Source organism: Erpetoichthys calabaricus, chromosome 15 (genome assembly GCF_900747795.2).
Source record: "Erpetoichthys calabaricus chromosome 15, fErpCal1.3, whole genome shotgun sequence".
Lineage (NCBI taxonomy): Eukaryota > Metazoa > Chordata > Cladistia > Polypteriformes > Polypteridae > Erpetoichthys > Erpetoichthys calabaricus.
In genome coordinates, this window is record NC_041408.2 from 80,505,310 (window position 1) to 80,524,731 (window position 19,422).

Below are 19,422 nucleotides of genomic sequence, written 5' to 3' on the forward strand. Positions count from 1 at the left end.
ATTTAAATAATCAGTATTGTTAATAATTAAACATGTGAGGACACGGTGCCGCAGCGCTAGCTAGTTCATGGATTGTTCCTGCATTGCGTTGTATTCTTGCTGGTGCTGACGTGACACTGGAAGGATAGACGGATAGAATAATTAAACATGTACTACGAAGATATTTCAATGTTCCTTAAAAGTTTTGAAGAATCGGCGTTCTAAGCTTACAGATGGCTTAACGTCTATTACAGAGCTGATTGTGTGGCGATTGGGTATGTGGAGAAAGAAAAGTAAGGACAGGAATTGGAGGTTAGTATGTTTGAAAGAGACAGTACTTCTGTAATAAATTATTTCATCAAAGATCGCACATGGCGCAGCAAGCCTCTTGCATGAGATATGAACAATCGCTGTACCACCGTGTTCCCATGTTTAATAACATGCTTTCATTCCTATCATCATGAAAAAGATATCACGTATACATCTCAGTATTTTAATTATTCAGAGAGCTGTAATATCACGAATGTTTAATGGATTCTGTGTCCTGTCGGAGAAAGAGAAAGAACAGAAGCACGTAGTGATTCTCACACACATAGAGCACATAGAAGATCAAACACAAAACAAAGCATTTAACGTGCTACTTTAGTTACGATGGGATTTGAGAAACTAGTGAAATAAACGATTTTAAGATGAAGTTTATGAAGTTCTACTTTAATGATAAAATAAACTACGTGATTAAAGTGGAAATTTCGAGATTATTATGACACTCAGACGGTGGGCTATGACTAGCCTTTTCATGTCGACTTTGATATGTGACAACTTCTTTTTTATTTCGGGCACTGTGCAACTTTGTGAACTTGAACTTTCGAGTTTCTCCAACACTCTGTCATTCGATCATCTTCCTTTTGTTGTTTATATCACTGTTTAAACCAACAAATAGTACGTTTTTCCTTTGCCTCCTCTTGGTATTCACTGAAATTCTTATATTTTCCACTGTGCTTTTCCCATTGTCTTTTCATAGAAGGCTATTTATATTGATTTGCATATTCAAAAAGGCATAATTCTGGGAGGAGTTGGGGCGGGACAGAAGGCGCGTGCACGTGCGTTACTTTTCACGCTGATCGGGATTTATGTAGCGGAAGAACGTGGAAGTTTGAGTACGCACAGATTCCTGCATCTGGATTTTTCTGTGCGTACGCACATTCCTGCTTTTGTGCTTACGCCATGCTATAGTGTGAGTTCTACGCATGGCGTTATACATGAGGCCCCTGGACAGGACACCCATACACTCTCAATCACTCGTACCAAGACTGTTGAAGGTTGCTGGTGACATTTTTTTATTCATTCATCCATCCAGTTATTACCCTGCTGATTTAGTTCAGGATTGTGGAGTGATGATGCCAGTTCTGGCAGCACTTAGTAGGAGGCATATCACAAGACCAATTCACACACTCACTTTTTTTTTTTTTTTTTTTTAATATGTATATTTACATTTACTTATATGGCTGATGACTTTATCCAAGGCAACTTATTACATTTGAGATAAAACTGGTTACATTTCTTTTGTTTTTCAAATTGGAACACTGATGAAGTGACTAGCTCATGGTCTCACAGTGTCAATAGCGGGATTTGAACCAACAACCTAAAGGTTTGAAGTCCAAAGCCTTAACCATTATGCCACACTACCTGCAAAATGCTAACCACATCCCAAAAATGCTACAACTCTGAGTTTTTAATCTGGATATTTTAAATTTATAAACAGTGATCTAATTTTATATCCCATGGCTAATGGCGTGAAACCTAATATTACAAGTCTTGCCGCAAAGACCTGCCAGGCGAACTGGTGCCATTGATAAATGTGGTTTCATCTTTCTGGTGTTGATCCCTGGCAGCCGTTTGGCCGCTGCTCCGCACGCGCCGGTGGGAAGCGAGGAGCGCTTGTGTAAAGGAAGGGGACGACTGCTGTAAATGGCTGTAACAAGATATCCATGAAATCAAACGCTCTATCACTCAGAACAGAGACACTCAGCTGCTTATGGGGTACTTAAGAAAATATTTACCCAAGATAGCTGAAGAGTGGGGCAAAGTGTTCAAATTACGGGCCCAAGGTCACGCAATGAGCGGACAGCTACAGAAGTGCCAGGCGTGAGCCTTCAAAGTCCATCTGGGTTTGTCTGTTTCAACAGCAGGTGATCACCAGAGCAGTCATTAATGACACGCCCTGTCTAAACAAGGATGTGGATTGTTGGCCCTGCCGTGCCATCTGTCCATACGACTCCTGTGTGGGGCTTTTTTTTTGGGGGGGGGGGGGGGGGGGTATAAAGCACTGCAGAGATCACTTATAGTTTTTTCCTATCATCTTTGAAGCACAGGAATTCATATTGGACAGGATGCCAATCTATCATGGAACAGCCATTTCAGTGTTGCCAATCTACCTGAAAACATACAGTATAGGAAAAAACTACTATCAGAAAATGATGACAGTAAAACCTTGGATTGCAAGTAACTTGGTCTGCAAGTGTTTTGCAAGATGAGCAAAATTTTTTAATAAATTTTAACTTGATAAATGAGCAAGGTCTTGCCATACGAGTAGTATGTATACACGTTGTCTGCAGAGTGTCATGTGATCACAAATGCGATCTCTCTCTCTCTCTCTCTCTCTCTCGCTGTGGGATTGTGGGTAATCGTCTCCCATGCTAGGTTTCAGTCAGCGTGCTTCACTCGTATAGTCAACGTCCGTACGAGCATATACTGCTCACGATAGCATTAATAATAATAATAATAATAATAATTCTTTGCATTTATATAGCACTTTTCTCACTACTCAAAGCGTGTGTGTGTGTGTGCATAAAGCATTTTTGAATTTTGTGTCCATGTGTAGTGACTGTTCTTTAATAACGGTACTAGATTAGGGAGATGTCATATTATGACAAATCATATTATGTGATATCGTCTACTGTTAAATTCTGGTCCATACTTGTAAAATTTTTATTTTTATACTGTATTGAGGATTTGTTCTCTTCTGTGTATTGTATTGTATTGTATTGACCCCCTTCTTTTTGACACCCACTGCACGCCCAGCCTACCTGGAAAGGGGTCTCTCTTTGAACTGAGGGGTCTCTCTTTGAACTGCCTTTCCTGAGGTTACTTCCATTTTTTCCTTACAAGGTTTTTTTTTTGTCTTCTTAGAGAGTCGAGGCTGGGGGGCTGTCAAGAGGCAGGGCCTGTTAAAGCCCTTTGCTGCACTTCTTGTGTGACTTTGGGCTATACAAAAATAAATTGTATGTGTAAAATGTGGGAAAGAGTGCAAAATTTTGCAGAAAAGCACCACCCGAATAAGGCTGTAGCACTGCGAGCGATGAATCTCTTTAACGACAATACAATGTTACATTTCCACGAAATCCTCAAAAGGAGGCAAACGCAACTGTCATTGGGTGGGTTTCCTTGTTAAAGTCGCAAATAAAAGAAAAAGATTCCAGTGAGCCAACAGATAGCAGGGATTCTGTTAGTTAGAGTGAAAGTCGTACTACACGATAACCTTCCTCCTCCTCTTCCTCTCTCTCTCATCTCCCTCACACCAGCCACGATTCTTTTCAAGTGCAGGTTAATGTGTTTTTACTTTATATTTTGGATTAATCATTTTTATATGAATATTTTTGGGTTGTAGAACAAATCATCTGAGTTTCCATTAGTTCTTATGGGGAAATTTGCTTTGATATACAAGTGCTTTGGATTACAAGCACGTTTCTGGAACAAATTAAGCTCACAAACCGAGGCACCACTGTATTAGAAATTCAGAAAACAGAAGAACCTACTACTGCACAGAGAGAAATCCAATGGTTAGCCAAACTGGTGTCATCACAGCCTACTGTATACTGTAATGTAATATCCATCCATGTTTAAACATACATACTGGTATGGGCTGAAGCCTATCCTGACATCATTAATTACAGGCCCAGAGCCATCCCTGGATGGGGTGACAATCCATTTTAGGTTGCATTCACACACAACACACCTATTTGGGACGAAACTCGAGTACCTGGAGGAAAGTGAAATGGACATGGGGAGAATCTGCAATAATATATCTAAACTATTTAAAAAAAACACTCAGGTCTGTGTGTGCAGTCCCTCTGAGCGATTTGATTAGTCCGTCTGGCTTTGGTAAGAGGAAGTGCGAGTGTGAGATGCACAACCAGAGAGAGCTCAAATTAAGAGACGTTCACACGTACACGAATACAGAGGAAAGGCACTGAAGGTACATGTAGATAGACATAGATAGATAGATAGATACTTTGTGAATTTCCCATTGGGATTAATTTTCTCCAGCAGCAGCATACTGATACAATAAATAATATTAAATTAAAGATTGATAATAATGCAGGTGAAAAAACAGACAATAACTTTGTATAATGTTAAATGTTAACGTTTACCCCCCCAGGTGGAATTGAAGAGTCGCATAGTTTGGGGGAGGAACGATCTCCTCAATCTGTCAGTGGAGCAGGACAGTGACAGCAGTCTGTTGCTGAAGCTGCTCTTCTGTCTGGAGATGACACTATTTAGTGGATGCAGTGGATTCTCCATAATTGATAGGAGCCTGTTGAGCGCCCGTCGCTCTGCCACAGATGTCAAACTGTCCAGCTCCATGCCACCAATAGAGCCTGCCTTCCTCACCAGTTTGTCCAGGCGTGATGCGTCCTTCTTCTTAATGCTGCCTCCCCAGCACACCACTGCGTAGAAGAGGGCGCTCGCCACAACCGTCTGATAGAACATCTGCGGCATCTTATTGCAGACATTGAAGGACGCCAGCCTTCTAAGGAAGTATAGTCGGCTCTGTCCTCTCTTGCACAGAGCATCAGTATTGGCAGTCCAGTCTAATTTATCATCCAGCTGCATTCCCAGATATTTATAGGTCTGCACCATCTGCACACAGTCACCTCTGATGATCACGGGGTCCATGAGGGGTCTGGGCCTCCTAAAATACACCACCAGCTCCTTGGTTTTGCTGGTGTTCAGGTGTAGGTGGTTTGAGTCGCACCATTTAACAAAGTCATTGATTATGTTCCTATACTCCTCTTCCTACCCATTCCTGATGAAGCCCACGATAGCAGTGTCGTCAGCGAACATTTGCACATGGCAGGACTCCGAGTTATATTGGAAGTCCGATGTATACAGGCTGAACAGGATCTGAGAAAGTACAGTCCCCTGTGGCGCTCCTGTGTTGCTGACCACAATGTCAGATGTGCAATTCCCGAGACGCACATACTGAAGTCTGTCTTTAAGATAGTCCACGATCCATGCCACTAGGTATGAACCTACTCCCATCTCTGTCAGCTTGTCCCTAAGGAGCAGAGGTTGGGTTGTGTTGAAGGCGCTAGAGAAGTCTAGAAACATAATTCTTACAGCACCACTGCCTCTGTCCTAAGTGGGAGAGGGCAAGAGATAGCAAATATTTTTTAATTATTCTATTACTCAACAGGTTCCGTGGCTAGTTATATTATAATACTGGGGGTCTCTGACCCCTGCTCGCTTCGCTTGCCCACCCCTGGGTTTGGTTAACCGGATATACAATTTAAAGAGATTGTTATTTTCATTTCATTCGTTTTTTATTTCTTGATATTTGCCAGTAATAAAGCTGTAGTGAATGAGTTATTCCCCCACCACCCCGGGGCACACTATGCGCCAGCCACTTCGCATCTCTGTCTCTCGCGTTGTGAAGAGGGTAGATGAACGGACGCTAAGCAGATGCGGCTGCTCCTCTGAAACCCCCTCTTAAATGGTGATACAATGGAAGACAAATACATGTTTTTTTACCCGCCCTATGCTCGATCAGCTGGCTTGCTGCTGCTGCTGCTTGTGCCGTGCTGCGTGATCTGCATGTCACACTTCACGTCGATCATTTTAAAGCCTGTACAGCAACTGTCCTTTTGTCTCATTTCCTTATCTCGCGGGACGTTAAAGTGTCTCAGAGAAAATCACATCTCGACCCAAGATTTTTTTATTATAATAGAGAAACAATACAATGCAATGCTGTACATTCTCAAACCAGTTTAATCCAGTTCAGAGTAGTTGAATGCCAAAGGCCTTTCTGGAAGTGCTGCCAGTGCATTTCTGGGCCATAATATAATAAAAGGAGTGGTGCCCCCACCCCCTCCCCCCCCCCGTCCAGTGATGGTGTGGTGCAATTCTGGACCAACTCAAAAATCGTGCATCCCTTAAAAATGGCTACATATACTTTCATAAAATTTTGAATTTACATTGTCGTTCATGCCATTTAAAATATATACTGTACTTCACGGGGTTTCCAGAATTTTATTGGAGAGTCATGAGTGACAGGCAAACACTACAAAAACAGGGCATTACTTCAAAATAGCGGAGTGGACATTTATGTAATTTTATATTATAGTTAAACCATTTTAACATACAGAGTTCATGGAGTTTTGAAACTTTCTACCCATTACGAAAATATACCTGGGAAACACTGAGTACTTCGGCTAATATAAATATAAAAATTAGAAACCATCTGGACGAATGATATCATGCAGCGTGTATTTTGATGGATTCGCTCATTTTCTTACCTGATTTTTCTAGTACAGGGTTATGGGAAGCAAGAGCCTATCTAGCAGAATCAGGTATAAAGCAGAAGGCAATCCTGGGTGAGATTCCAGTACATGAGAGGATGGGCATGCTCATTCTAACAGGGGCAATTTAGGTTTGCCAATCAATGTAGAAGCATATCTGGTTAATGAGAGGAGACTGCAGAACTGAAAAAAACATCACTCAAGCACTCACAAGGTCTCTTCTCTTTGTCTTTCTCACTTATACACACTCATTCATTTTCATTTTACATAAACTCTTTCAGTAAAAGCCACTGACGCCAATTAAGTCAGTGTTCAGCAGCTAGGCAAGGTAAGAGGTGCAACACACATTTGTAATACTGGAATTATACACTTGGACTTGGTGGCACATTAGAATGCTCTTCAACAAACAATACGCCAAATTAACAAGAAAGATAACTCAAGTACTTTAGATTTTTGCATTGCCAGTGAGCAAAGTACAGACATGTTGATATATTTTCTCTTCTTTATAAAATACTAGGGGATTCTCGCCCTGGTTGCTTTACTCGCGCCAACGTTTTTGGAATCTCTTCATTCTTCTTGGCCTCTTCATTGGAAAGAAACACTACTTTTTTTTTCCTGATGGCAACATGAATTAGACAATCTACAAGTCTCCGACTTAAAGTTTAAATCCAAACAATATATTCAATCTCTTTTCCCTGTTCTGTTATTTCACCGAGTAATAATTTCCATTTGTTTGCGCTAATGCAATCTTTACTATCCATTTTTTGAGACTTTCGAATTTTTGTACTTCCATTATCTCTAACCTGCTCTGCGTGTTTATCGTGCCAGCGTTTTTGAATTCTTTACGACGTTCCACTTTGTCATCTTCTCTTTGTCTTTTATTTCTGGCTCAGGGCATGGTTAAATCTCTTGGCAAAAAGACTCGTCTCGCGTGACGTGAAAGTGTCTCGTCACCTTCCAAGATTTGTTTTTATAATAGAGAGAAATATCCATTTCCACTTGAGATGCAATGCAATTGTCTCATCTTCTCAGCACAAAGTCCTCCAGCAATTTAAAAGTAAAAAAAAAAAAATAATAATAATTCTAAAACATCAAAAATAACTTGTTTTTATGTGCATGTGAAAAAGTGGGCATCCCTTGGCAGATTCCACAGGTTATTGAAATAAAATATGAAATTTTAATACATTTACTTAGGATTTTGTACATTGGTCAAACAACACACAAACCACTCAGATGTTCCATGCATGACCATGGGAAAGGTGCTATATAAATAAAATGTATTATTATTATTATTTTAGTACGAGTTATTTATTTTCTATAAATTGCTCAAGCTCCTTCAAATGGGATTGGGACCAGTGGTGTACAACAGTTTCTAACTACTGCCACTTACATACTATGGTGGGCGACCGGGTCCCATGCCCGGCTGGGACACTCTTCTACTTATGTTCAAGGGGAGCAGCCATGGGCTTCTCAGTACCTCCCCCTGGACACTTGGTGGCAGCCTCCCTGGCTGACGATGGTGCCTCAGTTTCCCGCAGGGTTCCATGGGAGATGGAGTTCTCCACAACCCTGTGGGGATCTGGGGTGGCCACCAGGGGGTGCTGCATGGATCCCTGAGTCAACCTGGACACCTCTACAGCCCCGTCCGGAAGTGCAATCAGGAACAGGTGATCAAGCACCAGGAGCACTTCTGGGTGGGCTATAAAAAGGACTGGCAACCACCACTCAGGAGCCAGAGTCGGGAGGAAGGGGACAAGGTTGCCTGGGAGGAGTGGGGGTGCCAGAAGAAGGGTTGTGGTTTGTGTTATTACTGTGCTTGGGACTGTGTTATGGCTGGAGGGTTCACGGGGAAGACATGCCCTCCAGCTGAAGAAAAAATAAAGTCTTCTTGTGATTTTACACGTGTCTCTGTGTAAGTCTGTGCCAGCTCGGGCGCTATACGACGTCCTTTTCATAATACTGTGGGGAGCTGGCTAGACAGACAGACAGACAGACAGACAGACAGACAGACAGACAGATAGATAGATAGATAGATAGATAGATAGATAGATAGATAGATAGATAGATAGATAGATAGATAGATAGATAGATAGATACCATGTATTAAAGTCTATTTAGTGTGATCCACTTGAGACCAGGCTGGATGAGGGCTCATCAGATATAACATTGAATTTCTTGATTTTTTTTTTTACTGTTTAGTGTACAGAAAACTTCTTCCAGTTTTTTTGTTAATACTTTAGAATAGATGGTATCTAGATGGATCAATTGGTCAGCTGCTATTATTGAACAAACACTTACCAAATGCTTCCTTTAGTTATTAAGACTTACAAAGCATGGACATCACCTTGATAACAGGGCTGGTGCATCTATAGTCTGTTATTGCCACTTAACACAAAGTGTTTCTTAAGGTCTTGTTATGCAGTAGTAAGTGAACAGCAGTTGTATTATTACAAGTTCTTAATCCAGTATGGATTTTTATCTCGGATGAACCCAAACACCTCTGCAATAACAGAGACCAGGCAAATTACTTTCAAATGAACCCCGTCCGCCAGCCACCTCCATCTGAGGCAGGTGGAGTCACGGTCAAAAATAATCTGTCATTTAACAGGTGTGTCATCCAGAGTCGCCATTCAGGCATCCAAATTCGGTTGCAATAAAAAAAAAAAAAAAAAAAACGTTGGGGACTTGCTCACCTGCAGATTTTTAATGATTGTCTAAAAGTGTAACTTCAGTGACACCGAACAACAACTTAACTGATTTTATAATGCAGACGTCTGCCATGCATGCTTGTGCCCTAAAATTCTCAGGCAGATAACTGTCAATGATTAACTCAAATAGAGTCCATAAAGAAGCAGACATCTGTTAAATCGTGAAATTTAAGGCACAAGGACATTTAGAAGCACAGAAATGAAAAATATTTATATACAGTATATAGAATAATTTTGATGGTTGAATCTATGAGGTCACCAGGAGGACAGTGTTCATGGAATAGCAGGTTGTATTACTGAGAAGGTGCTATTAAATAAGTAAATTTAATTCAGTTTATTTTTCCAGAGTGCTCTTCACTGAGCGCAAGTGCATAGTGCTATGACAAGTCCTCAGGTAAAATGCAAGTATAAATTATACAAATTACTAAATACAGAATTAGTACACATAAAGACACAGACTTGTTAAAACACACAAAAAAAAGAAAGTAGAAACTGATTAATATGCACGAAAACCACCACTATCTGTCCATTTATTAGCTGTTGAACTGTTAATTGAAATGAACTAAACACCAGTTGTCCAGTTTGCTAAATCAAATTCCGTCACAGAATATTTTGTTAAAATGAGCCCCGTCCCATTGACCATAGCAGGCAGACTGCAGAAATGATGACAGTTTTCTGATTGGTCATTCAGTAAGTTCTATCAAATACATTAAAAACAAATCTGATACTTGTTTGCCATTTTTAGCCTTGCACTAACATGAGTCTCTTGCTTTGCTTGTGTAACTGGAAAGTCACAGGGAAGAAAAAAAGTCTAATTGTATGGACATAAAATTAATTCAGTAAAGTTTAAATCATATACACATGTATATACATTTATCTGCCCATATCTACAGTACCTCATATCTATTACAGTATATAGGGATTTCATTTCTATCATATAGTTCCGTTCATGATAGATATGAAAGGCTCTCCATAATGGACAGAGAGACAGACAGATTTGAAAGACATATAATAGGCAGACATGACACATTTGAAAGGCACCATATTTTACAAAGACAAACATATGTAGATAGAAAAATAAACAAACTGATATGAAAGACACTGTATTATAGATAAATAATGTTAGGATGAGCTAAACTTGGTTTGCCCACTCTTATTCTGGTAAATGACAGTTTTTACATATTGCAACTTATGTAATGTGGGCAACTGACAAGATATCTACAGTATATAAAATTCTTTTCGCATTTGAAACGGAAATTACGTATGAGCATTTGAAATGGAAATTACGTATGACCACAGAGGAACAGGAAAAACATTCTTAATAAACCTGATTCTTGCCGAGAGAGTGAATGGTGACATAGCTCTGGCTGTAGCGTCATCGGGAATCGCTTCTACATTATTAGATGGAGGCCGTGCAGCACATTCGGCATTGCAATTACCATTAAACCTCGCTCACGACGAAAACACAATTTGCAACATATGCAAGGGCTCTGGAAAGGCAAAAGTCTTGCAACATTCAAAGATAATAGTTTGGGATGAGTGCACCATGGCACATAAAAGAACTTAAGAAGCCTTGAACCGAACAATGCAAGATCTCAGAGATCCTAGCAAAATAATGGGAGGCACTGTCGTTTTACTCACAGGAGATTTTCGTCAAACATTACCAGTTATTCAACGCGTGTTTAAAATCCATGCTTCTCCCACAGTCAGTTATATGTTGCATGTTCTAGACCCCCATGACCCTGTGTTCGGATTCAGCAGGTTAGAAAATGGATGGATGGATGGATGGATGTTCTTGGGTAGGTACACCAAAAAATGTATACATTTATGCACGTAATGGCCAAACAAAAAATGTAGTATACCCGAAAGCACTGCAATAGTACTCAAAATATCTTTCCTTCTTAAATGTTAATGTTTTACTGTTTAATAATTTATATGCTTCTTACAGTATATGTTGTTCAAATTCTTTTATCAAAATATTTTACTGTTTAATAATTTATATTTACTGTATATGCAATGTGCTTCTTATATATTACTTCATATTCTCATATGATAATGATGTTAATAATGTTGCTTATATTAATTTCTATGTTATTGTAAATGCTCTTTATTTGTTGAAAATTAAAATTGGCAATTAACAAACTTATTTTATAAATACTACATTTTATTTTTTTCCCTTGCACTCAGTAAGCGAAGCCACTGGGTAATCAGCTAGTAGGTTATAGAAAGATAAATCAGTATAAAAGGCACTATATGATTGATAGATCGTTTTCAGTGGTATGATTTAAAAAATGATTAAACCTTTCTTAACTTTGTTATTATGGGTTACTAGCTGAAATACCCGACGTTGTCCGAGAGGAAAATAAAGTGTTTTTTTTTTTAATAGTTTGAGAAAAATATAATTAAAAAAACACAACTTTAAAAATAAAAATAAATGAACAAACAATGAAGACTCACTAATGTGCTTGTATTGTTTGCTGAAGTGTGTTGTTATATACAATGTTTTTTGTTTTTCCATCTTTAGCCAATATATAAAGGTTCTTAGGACATCCTACTGTTGAACATGCCACATAAAGTTGGCCATGTGAGAAACAGGCTGTGTCCAAATTGATTCCAGCAATTTTCAATGATTGTCCAAATGTTCCCAGTGTGAAGTGGATGATAACAGACATGCAAGACTGAATCTCCAATTATTCTCTTCCATTTGAAATTCTTTTGCAATCAAAGGTTAAATATTTTATGTATATAAATAAGTATTAAGTTAAACTAGGTGGTTTCCCCCTGAGGGCGGCACGGTGGCGCAGTGGGTAGCGCTGCTGCCTCGCAGTTGGGAGATCTGGGGACCTGGGTTCGATTCCCGGGTCCTCCCTGCGTGGAGTTTGCATGTTCTCCCCGTGTCTGCGTGGGTTTCCTCCGGGCACTCCGGTTTCCTCCCACATTCCAAAGACATGCAGGTTAGGTGGATTGGCGATTCTAATTTGGCCCTAGTGTGTGCTTGGTGTGTGGGTGTGTTTGTGTGTGTCCTGTGGTGGGTTGGCACCCTGCCCAGGATTTTTTCCTGCCTTGTGCCCTGTGTTGGCTGGGATTGGCTCCAGCAGACCCCCGTGACCCTGTGTTTGGATTCAGCGGGTTGGAAAATGGATGGATGGATGGATGGATGGTTTCCCCCTGCTCGCTTTGCTCTCCAACCCCCCCAACCTGCGCTACACACCAGCCACTTCACGTCTCTGCTGCTCGCATTGTGAAGAGGGAGGCTGAATGCACCCCAAGGAGACGCTAGTCGCTCCTCCGAAACCCCCTCTTATACGGTGATACAATGGGAAACAAATACAGTGTTATTTTTACCTCCTCTTTGCTCGATCAGCTACTAGCTTGCTGCTGCTGCCGTGCCGCATGATCTGCATCTTGCACGGCGCTTCGAACATTTAAAAGCCTGTACAGCAGATGTCCTACTCTTTGTCTTTTAATCTCTGGCCCCGGGCCTGGTTAAATCTTTTGGCACAAAGTCCCATCTCGTGGGACGTGAGTTCTTGATATTTTTTAGTTTCTAATTTAAAAATGGAATAAGAATCTGAAAATCTAACAACATCACATAATTAATAAATTCTGAAAAGAATGATACCAAACAAATATATGTAGGCTTTAAAATGAGCCCGATTTAAAGCGTGACAAAAAACGTGACATAAAATCGCTGCACTTTTAGGCTTAGGATTTTATAATTATATATATATATATATATATATATATAAGAGAGAGAGAGAGAGAGAGAGAGATATCATAGCTATATTTGGTCTATATCTTCGATCTTGATAAGTTAATGAAATTAGTTTTTTGATTATGAACGTATTTAAAAAAATTTATTTCTTTTTTACAAAAATATTGTAGCACCAACATGTTATCTATGATGTTGCAAAACAAATGACATTTAGTTCATTAATAAATAATGAAAAATCACAAAGAGAACCACTGAATCTACAAAATAAATATAGGATGTTTATGGTAGATAAAAATAAAATTGCTTACTTATCTTGTATATAATATAACAGTGTATTTTAATCAAAATATAATCGTGGAATACATTCAAAGTAGTGTAAACACGATGGGAAAAGTGAAGCCTTTTTTAAGGTTTTTTGACAGATTAATTTTTGTTTTGTGGTGTAGTAATTAAGTTTTTACATGCAGAATTTTTGACGACATAAAAAGTCAATTAAATTATTATTATTAGGTTGATTTAATTTTATTACCACTGCAACATTGTTACAATAAGAATAATGCAAGATGAAAATATAGTTAACAAAAATAAACATTAAAACGACAAACAAATAATACTACGGATTTTTCATGATAAAACTCTCTGTTGCTTTTACGGAGCACACCAGAAACGTTCAGAGCGTCAAGGAGTCCCAAAAAGATTTGGGATGCCAACCTGGCCAACTCTATTTAATTTCAAAAGCAACAGGGTCGTGGTGGTGCTCAAACGTAAAGAATGCTGGCAGTCGCCTCCAGTTCGCCCTCTAGTGGTTGTTCTGAGTGTCAACTGGATGATAATATGCATACAAGACCGCAAGATCACCCCCCACCCTACCCAGAAGGGTGTGGGTTAGGGTTGATTTCACCCTACAGTATTTTTAGTTGACCAATGAGAAACACGTGCATCAATTTTTATGAAAGTCACTCCAGCCGTTCGGAAGTGATGCTGGAACATACATACATACAAACACACATGCATTGAGTGTAGATTGATGGGCGAAAATGGCAAATTTAACCATTTCAAATTAAATCTAGAACACACTAAAGTGTGCATAAAGCAAAGGGGTGTGGATACTTTCCCAATTCACCGTATAATACACAGATAGACACTCAGATTTCCTCCTACCTCCCAAGGCTGAATTTATTAGGCTGATGGGCAATGCTAAGTTGTCCTTGGATGACAGAGCGAGTTGTGCGATGGACCGGCACCAGAGTGCCCAGTGCTGCCCCATGACCCAAAGTTGGAATAACCAGGTTTAGAAAATCAATTCTTCAATTTTTTATGATTCACAACTTAAATCAAGACAGAATATGACAGAGGTGATAAGTGCTGCTACATGTTTGTGGCCTTTTGCAGTAAGTACATTCCAAATTGCATTACTGTCGCATTATGGGCCCTTCTTCTACAATGTAAAACTAGCTTTGGGAGAGCATAGAAGAGGAGGTGGTTCTTCCATTGCTGCACTCACACATTACCTTTCACAGTGACTGACATCTTGGACTAAAGATGCCTTCTTGGGCAGCATGCCCTTCCTAACAAGTCACTTGGCAGTGTGAATTCGGCTAAGGCTAACTTTGACTTTAGGACTGGGGGCCAGTGGGTAACTGAGTGTCCTGCTCAAGGCTACTTGCCACTCACTGCTAACTCCAGCTAAACTATACTAAATATAGAAAAAAATGTGGACAAATGAACACAATCATGATTGCTTTTACATAAATGACATGAACATGAATGAAAAAAGTATTCTCTTAACCTAATCCGTGGCATAACATGAACAGGAAATTGAGCAAACCAAAAATTCAGTCCTCATTTCACTTCAAGACCCCAACTGTGTCTGATTACAACGACAGAGAACATAGCGACAACAACACACAAACACCATCTCCTAAATTTCTGTTATTATAACTGAGTATCGTGCACACCCTAACACAGAATTTTTCATGTACTGTATATAAAAAAATCCTGATGTTTATAGTAATAATAATAAATAATAATAATAATACATTTTATTTATTCGTAGGCACCTTTCTAAACACTCAAGGACACCGAACAATAAATAAAACACAGATTATAAACAAAACTAAAATACAAAAATTAAAATCAGACAGAGCAATTGTAATCAAAGAGAAAAAGCAGTCTTAAACAGATGAGTTTTAAGTTTAGATTTGAAAAGTGAGAATGATTCAATATTTCTAAGCTCAGATGGTAGTGAGTTCCAGAGCTGGGGAGCAGAGCATGGTGGTAAGACGGACGAAGGGGACAGTCAAGTGGATGTTGGAAGAGGATCTAAGGGTACAGGAGGGAATGGCAACATGGAGGAGGTCAGGCAGATATGGAGGGGCGAGGTTGTGGAGAGCCTTAAAAGTTAACAGAAGAATTTTGAATTGAATGTGGAACTTAACTGGAAGCCTGTGAAGCTGCTGCAAGACAGGAGTGATATGGTGAATAGAGGGGGTTCTAGTAATGATGCGGGCAGCTGAATTCTGGACCAGTTGAAGCTTATCAAGAGATTTGTGAGAAAGACCAAAGACAAGGGAATTGCAATAATCCAGACGAGAAGTGAGAAGGCTATGAACGAGGATAGCAGTGGTGTGCAGAGTGAGGGGCGAATACCATTAATGTGACACAGGTGGAAATATGCAGACTGGGAGATGTTATTGGCGTGGGACTGAAAAGATAAAGTACTGTCAAGGATGACACCCAGACTCTTAACCTGTGGGGAAGGGGAGACAGAGGAATTATCAATAACAAAAGAAAAAGGATCAGTTTTGGATAACGTTGATTTTGTACCAATGAGGAGAACCTCAGTTTTGTCACTATTTAATTTAAGAAAATTTGAAGAAAACCAGGATTTGAGTTCTGCTATGCAGTCAATAAGCGAGGAGGGTGGAAAGGAAGCAGTAGGTTTGCAAAACAGTGGAATCTAATGTTACATTTACTAAAGATGTCACCAAGGGGAAGGAGGTAAATAATGAAAAGGAGGGGCCCCAGGACAGAGCCCACCTGAAGTGACAGCGGTGGGTTGGGATGTGAAAGTTTTATGCTGAACAAACCGAGTGCTGCCTGAGAGGTAGGATCTGAACCAATCTAGTGGAGAGTGTGGGTAATGCCAATCGGAGATCATCTAATGAGAAGAGTCGTGTGACAAATAGTGTCAAAGACTGCACTCGGATCAAGGAGGATGAGAATAGGAATTAAACCAGAATAAGCTGCCATAAGGAGGTCATTAGTAATTTTGATAAGTGTCCATGAAGACTACATTTTCAAGGTGTATGAGATAGAACTTATATTGCACATTAAATGAAAGGAAAAAATATAATTTTCAGTTGTTGATTTTTTTTTAAATTTGCAAACCTCTCTGAAGACATGTTTTCACTTTATCATTCTGAGTTATAGAGTATAGGTTGAATGCATTTAAAATGATATCTAAAGCACAATAAAGTTTGCAGAAAGTAAAAGGGTCTGAATACTTTCTAAATCTACTGTATGTAATAATCATCACAGGATGACAGATGACATAAAGTGGCCTTTTGGCCTAATGGTCAGATTTCAGTTATCTTCAGCTGGACATCACGTATTTGGTAGATGTTTATGTCCTGACACTACTTTTCACATGCATGAAATATCGTGAGGTAGAGCAATGAAGCAAGTCGTACCTTGAGCCACATTGTGCCAAGTCAGAGCCATCCACATGGTCATCACTAGAAGAGTCAGCTTCCACATGGTTATGGTAGAGTAAAATATGCCTTTAATGGAAGGGGGTCCTAAAACAAAGAGAAAGGTTCAAGTTCAAATCCATTCTTAGGCCTGCAGAAGGCAATGGAGTTGGTAATTGCATGTCTCACAAGAGGGCTAAGGATGTTAAAGCAGACAGATGAGAGTTTTAATGGCACACCCTTTGACAGGAGGGTTCAGTGTGTTTAGGTTTTCTCCCGGTCCTGACAGTTAACCCTGGAACAAGAAAAATCAGTGACTGCTAATGTGAATTGCTGCTGTAGAACGGCAAACTCATAATGCCAGAGTCCCTACACTATGCGCTTTCACCACGTTAACAGCACTTCTGCATTTCATAATATCACAAAATTAAAAATTTATATTACCCAGGTATTACAGCAAACTTTAGTCCAGCATTTCACACAATTATACAACAATATCTCCATAGCAAACTCCAGCAAGTGAATTTAGGAAATGCTGCATATCTCTGCATTCATCCACTCACTCATTTGCTCATTCATTCACTCATTCTCATACAGGGGTCTCCAAACTTTTTTCCCCTGAGAGCTACTTTTACAAAATGAAAATGGCCTAGAGCTGCTCCTGTTTTCTAACGTTTATTCTCATAGCTTATTTCAACCCAAACAAACTGAAAAAGCTTGTTTTGCCTGAACATTTACAAAATGTCGATGTCCACAACTCTGTCTGAATTTTAAACCGCCTTGTGGTGATAGCATGGAAGTCAGTCAGTCAGTCATTTTCCAACCCGCTATATCCTAACACAGGGTCACGGGGGTCTGCTGGAGCCAATCCCAGCCAGCACAGGGCGCAAGGCAGGAACAAACCCCGGGTAGGGCACGAGCCCATCTCAAGGCACACACACATTCCAAGCACACACACACTAGGGACAATTTAGGATCACCAATGCAAATAACCTGCATGTCTGTGGACTGTAGGAGGAAGCCCATGCAGACACGGGGAGAACATGCAAACTCCACGCAGGGAGTACCCGGAAAGCGAACCCCCAGGTCTCCTTACTGCGAGGCAGCAGCACTAGCACTGCACCACCATGCCGCCTAGCAATGTGCCCTTTCCATCGATTGCAAAGTACACGAGCATAGTGTGAGCACCGATAATTTGCTGTAAATGGCCACTTTTTTATTGCTAAAATATTTACAAATATTTTTAATTGTTTATAAAAATATAAATACTCTCAGTCAATTTACAGCTTATTATCTATATTTTGGTAAACATCTCTATATATAATCTTCATTTGGATCTTGATCTTTGTTTGTCCGCGAATGAATTAGAAGAAGAAGCACTAGATGGCAGTAGAGAGACAGCTAAAACATAGGCATTGCATTAAGAATCTCCTCCAGGCTTATACTACTGAAGACTGTAGTACTCCAGTCACACCTCAAAACACAGACATTCAAACTAAACAAATTGTTGTGCTTTAAATTAACTAATCTTTATATATAATCTTCATTTGGATCTTGATCTTTGTTTGTCCGCAAATTCCACGCATGCGTAGCCCACCTTCCAGTTTAGTACGTTGTTGTTACTCACGGATGTCAACAATGTGCCAGAATAACGAAAGGGGTGGTGGACAGTGTTACGCTGGTTAGCTCCTGAGGCCTGGTTAGTGAATGAGATTGCCGAAGATAAAGGGTACGTGCCTACGTAACATACAGTATGAATGAAAGAAAGACCGTGGGTAAAATGAATGATAACGTAACAGCACGTTCCGGAAATTATTATTGTTACGTTGTAGCTGGCGAGTGCTGCGCATCTCACAGTTGTACCGTGGCTTGCTCACATGTCAGTGAAGTGATCCCAATTTATGCTTTAAAGAGCCTGGATACCTATGTTTCCCCCTTTTATAACCATTGCTCCGTGTATATTGCCTTACTCTTTGGATTGCCAGAAAGCAACCTGCGAGATTGGAGAAAGGTTGAGAAGAGATTGTGAGAGGAAATGACAGACAGTGTCGTGAAAATGAGACGGACTGTGAACGGAGAGAAGCAGAAATGCTCCTACACCACCACATAATTACTATTCGGACAGTGATTCCGAGTAGGCCGTTCCTATCGAATCAATGTCCAAGGGTTTTCTTTTGTAATTTTGTTTCCCTTATAAACAATCAAATGCTGTGCGATGAAGGGCCTAGTTCACAACTGGCAGCCACGTTTAAACAGGGAGCCCTTCACAGACAACTTTAACACGTGCAACGTAGTTGGGTGCACATGGCTAGTTTTATATATATTGTGTACACTGATTTGGTATTTATTGAGTTTTGAGAGTGTAGCTGCTGGTGAGTAAGGCAGGATCAAGCACGGGTCAAACGCATGTTGAAAGAAATCTCTCAGTCCAAAAGTTTGCTTTAAAAGTTTTAGTGAAAATTCAAATCAAACAGTCCACACAAGAAAAAATGTTGTTACACATGCAGAATAAAAGGTGAAAAAATTTGAAAAATGTCTCTTCTCTAAACTTAGCTTTTCTTGTCAAACCTCAGTTGTTTCTATACTTTACTTCGACTTCAGTACGCTCTAAACATACGGCGCTGCATGTTAACTGTCATGCTATAGGACATGTTAAGGCCCGGTTTAAAACTGTGGGCCCTCCATGCTTTACTCTCGGCAAGGCAGCTCACTAATGGAGACTAATCTACAGTCAGAGAGACAAGAAATAG

General features: G+C 39.9%; 1 protein-coding gene across 2 annotated transcripts in view; it reads right to left on the reverse strand.

Annotated features, from left to right (window-relative positions):
* The window catches only part of dlk2 (delta-like 2 homolog (Drosophila)), a 90,934-nt gene that overhangs the window by 57,754 nt on the left and 13,758 nt on the right, over positions 1–19,422 (reverse strand). For both annotated transcript variants that reach the window (XM_028820825.2, XM_051919216.1), the window contains exon 2: positions 16,673–16,780. In XM_028820825.2, coding sequence (XP_028676658.2) covers positions 16,673–16,739 — 67 coding nt within the window. In that variant the 5' untranslated portion in view covers positions 16,740–16,780. The remainder of the gene's footprint in view (positions 1–16,672; positions 16,781–19,422) is intronic.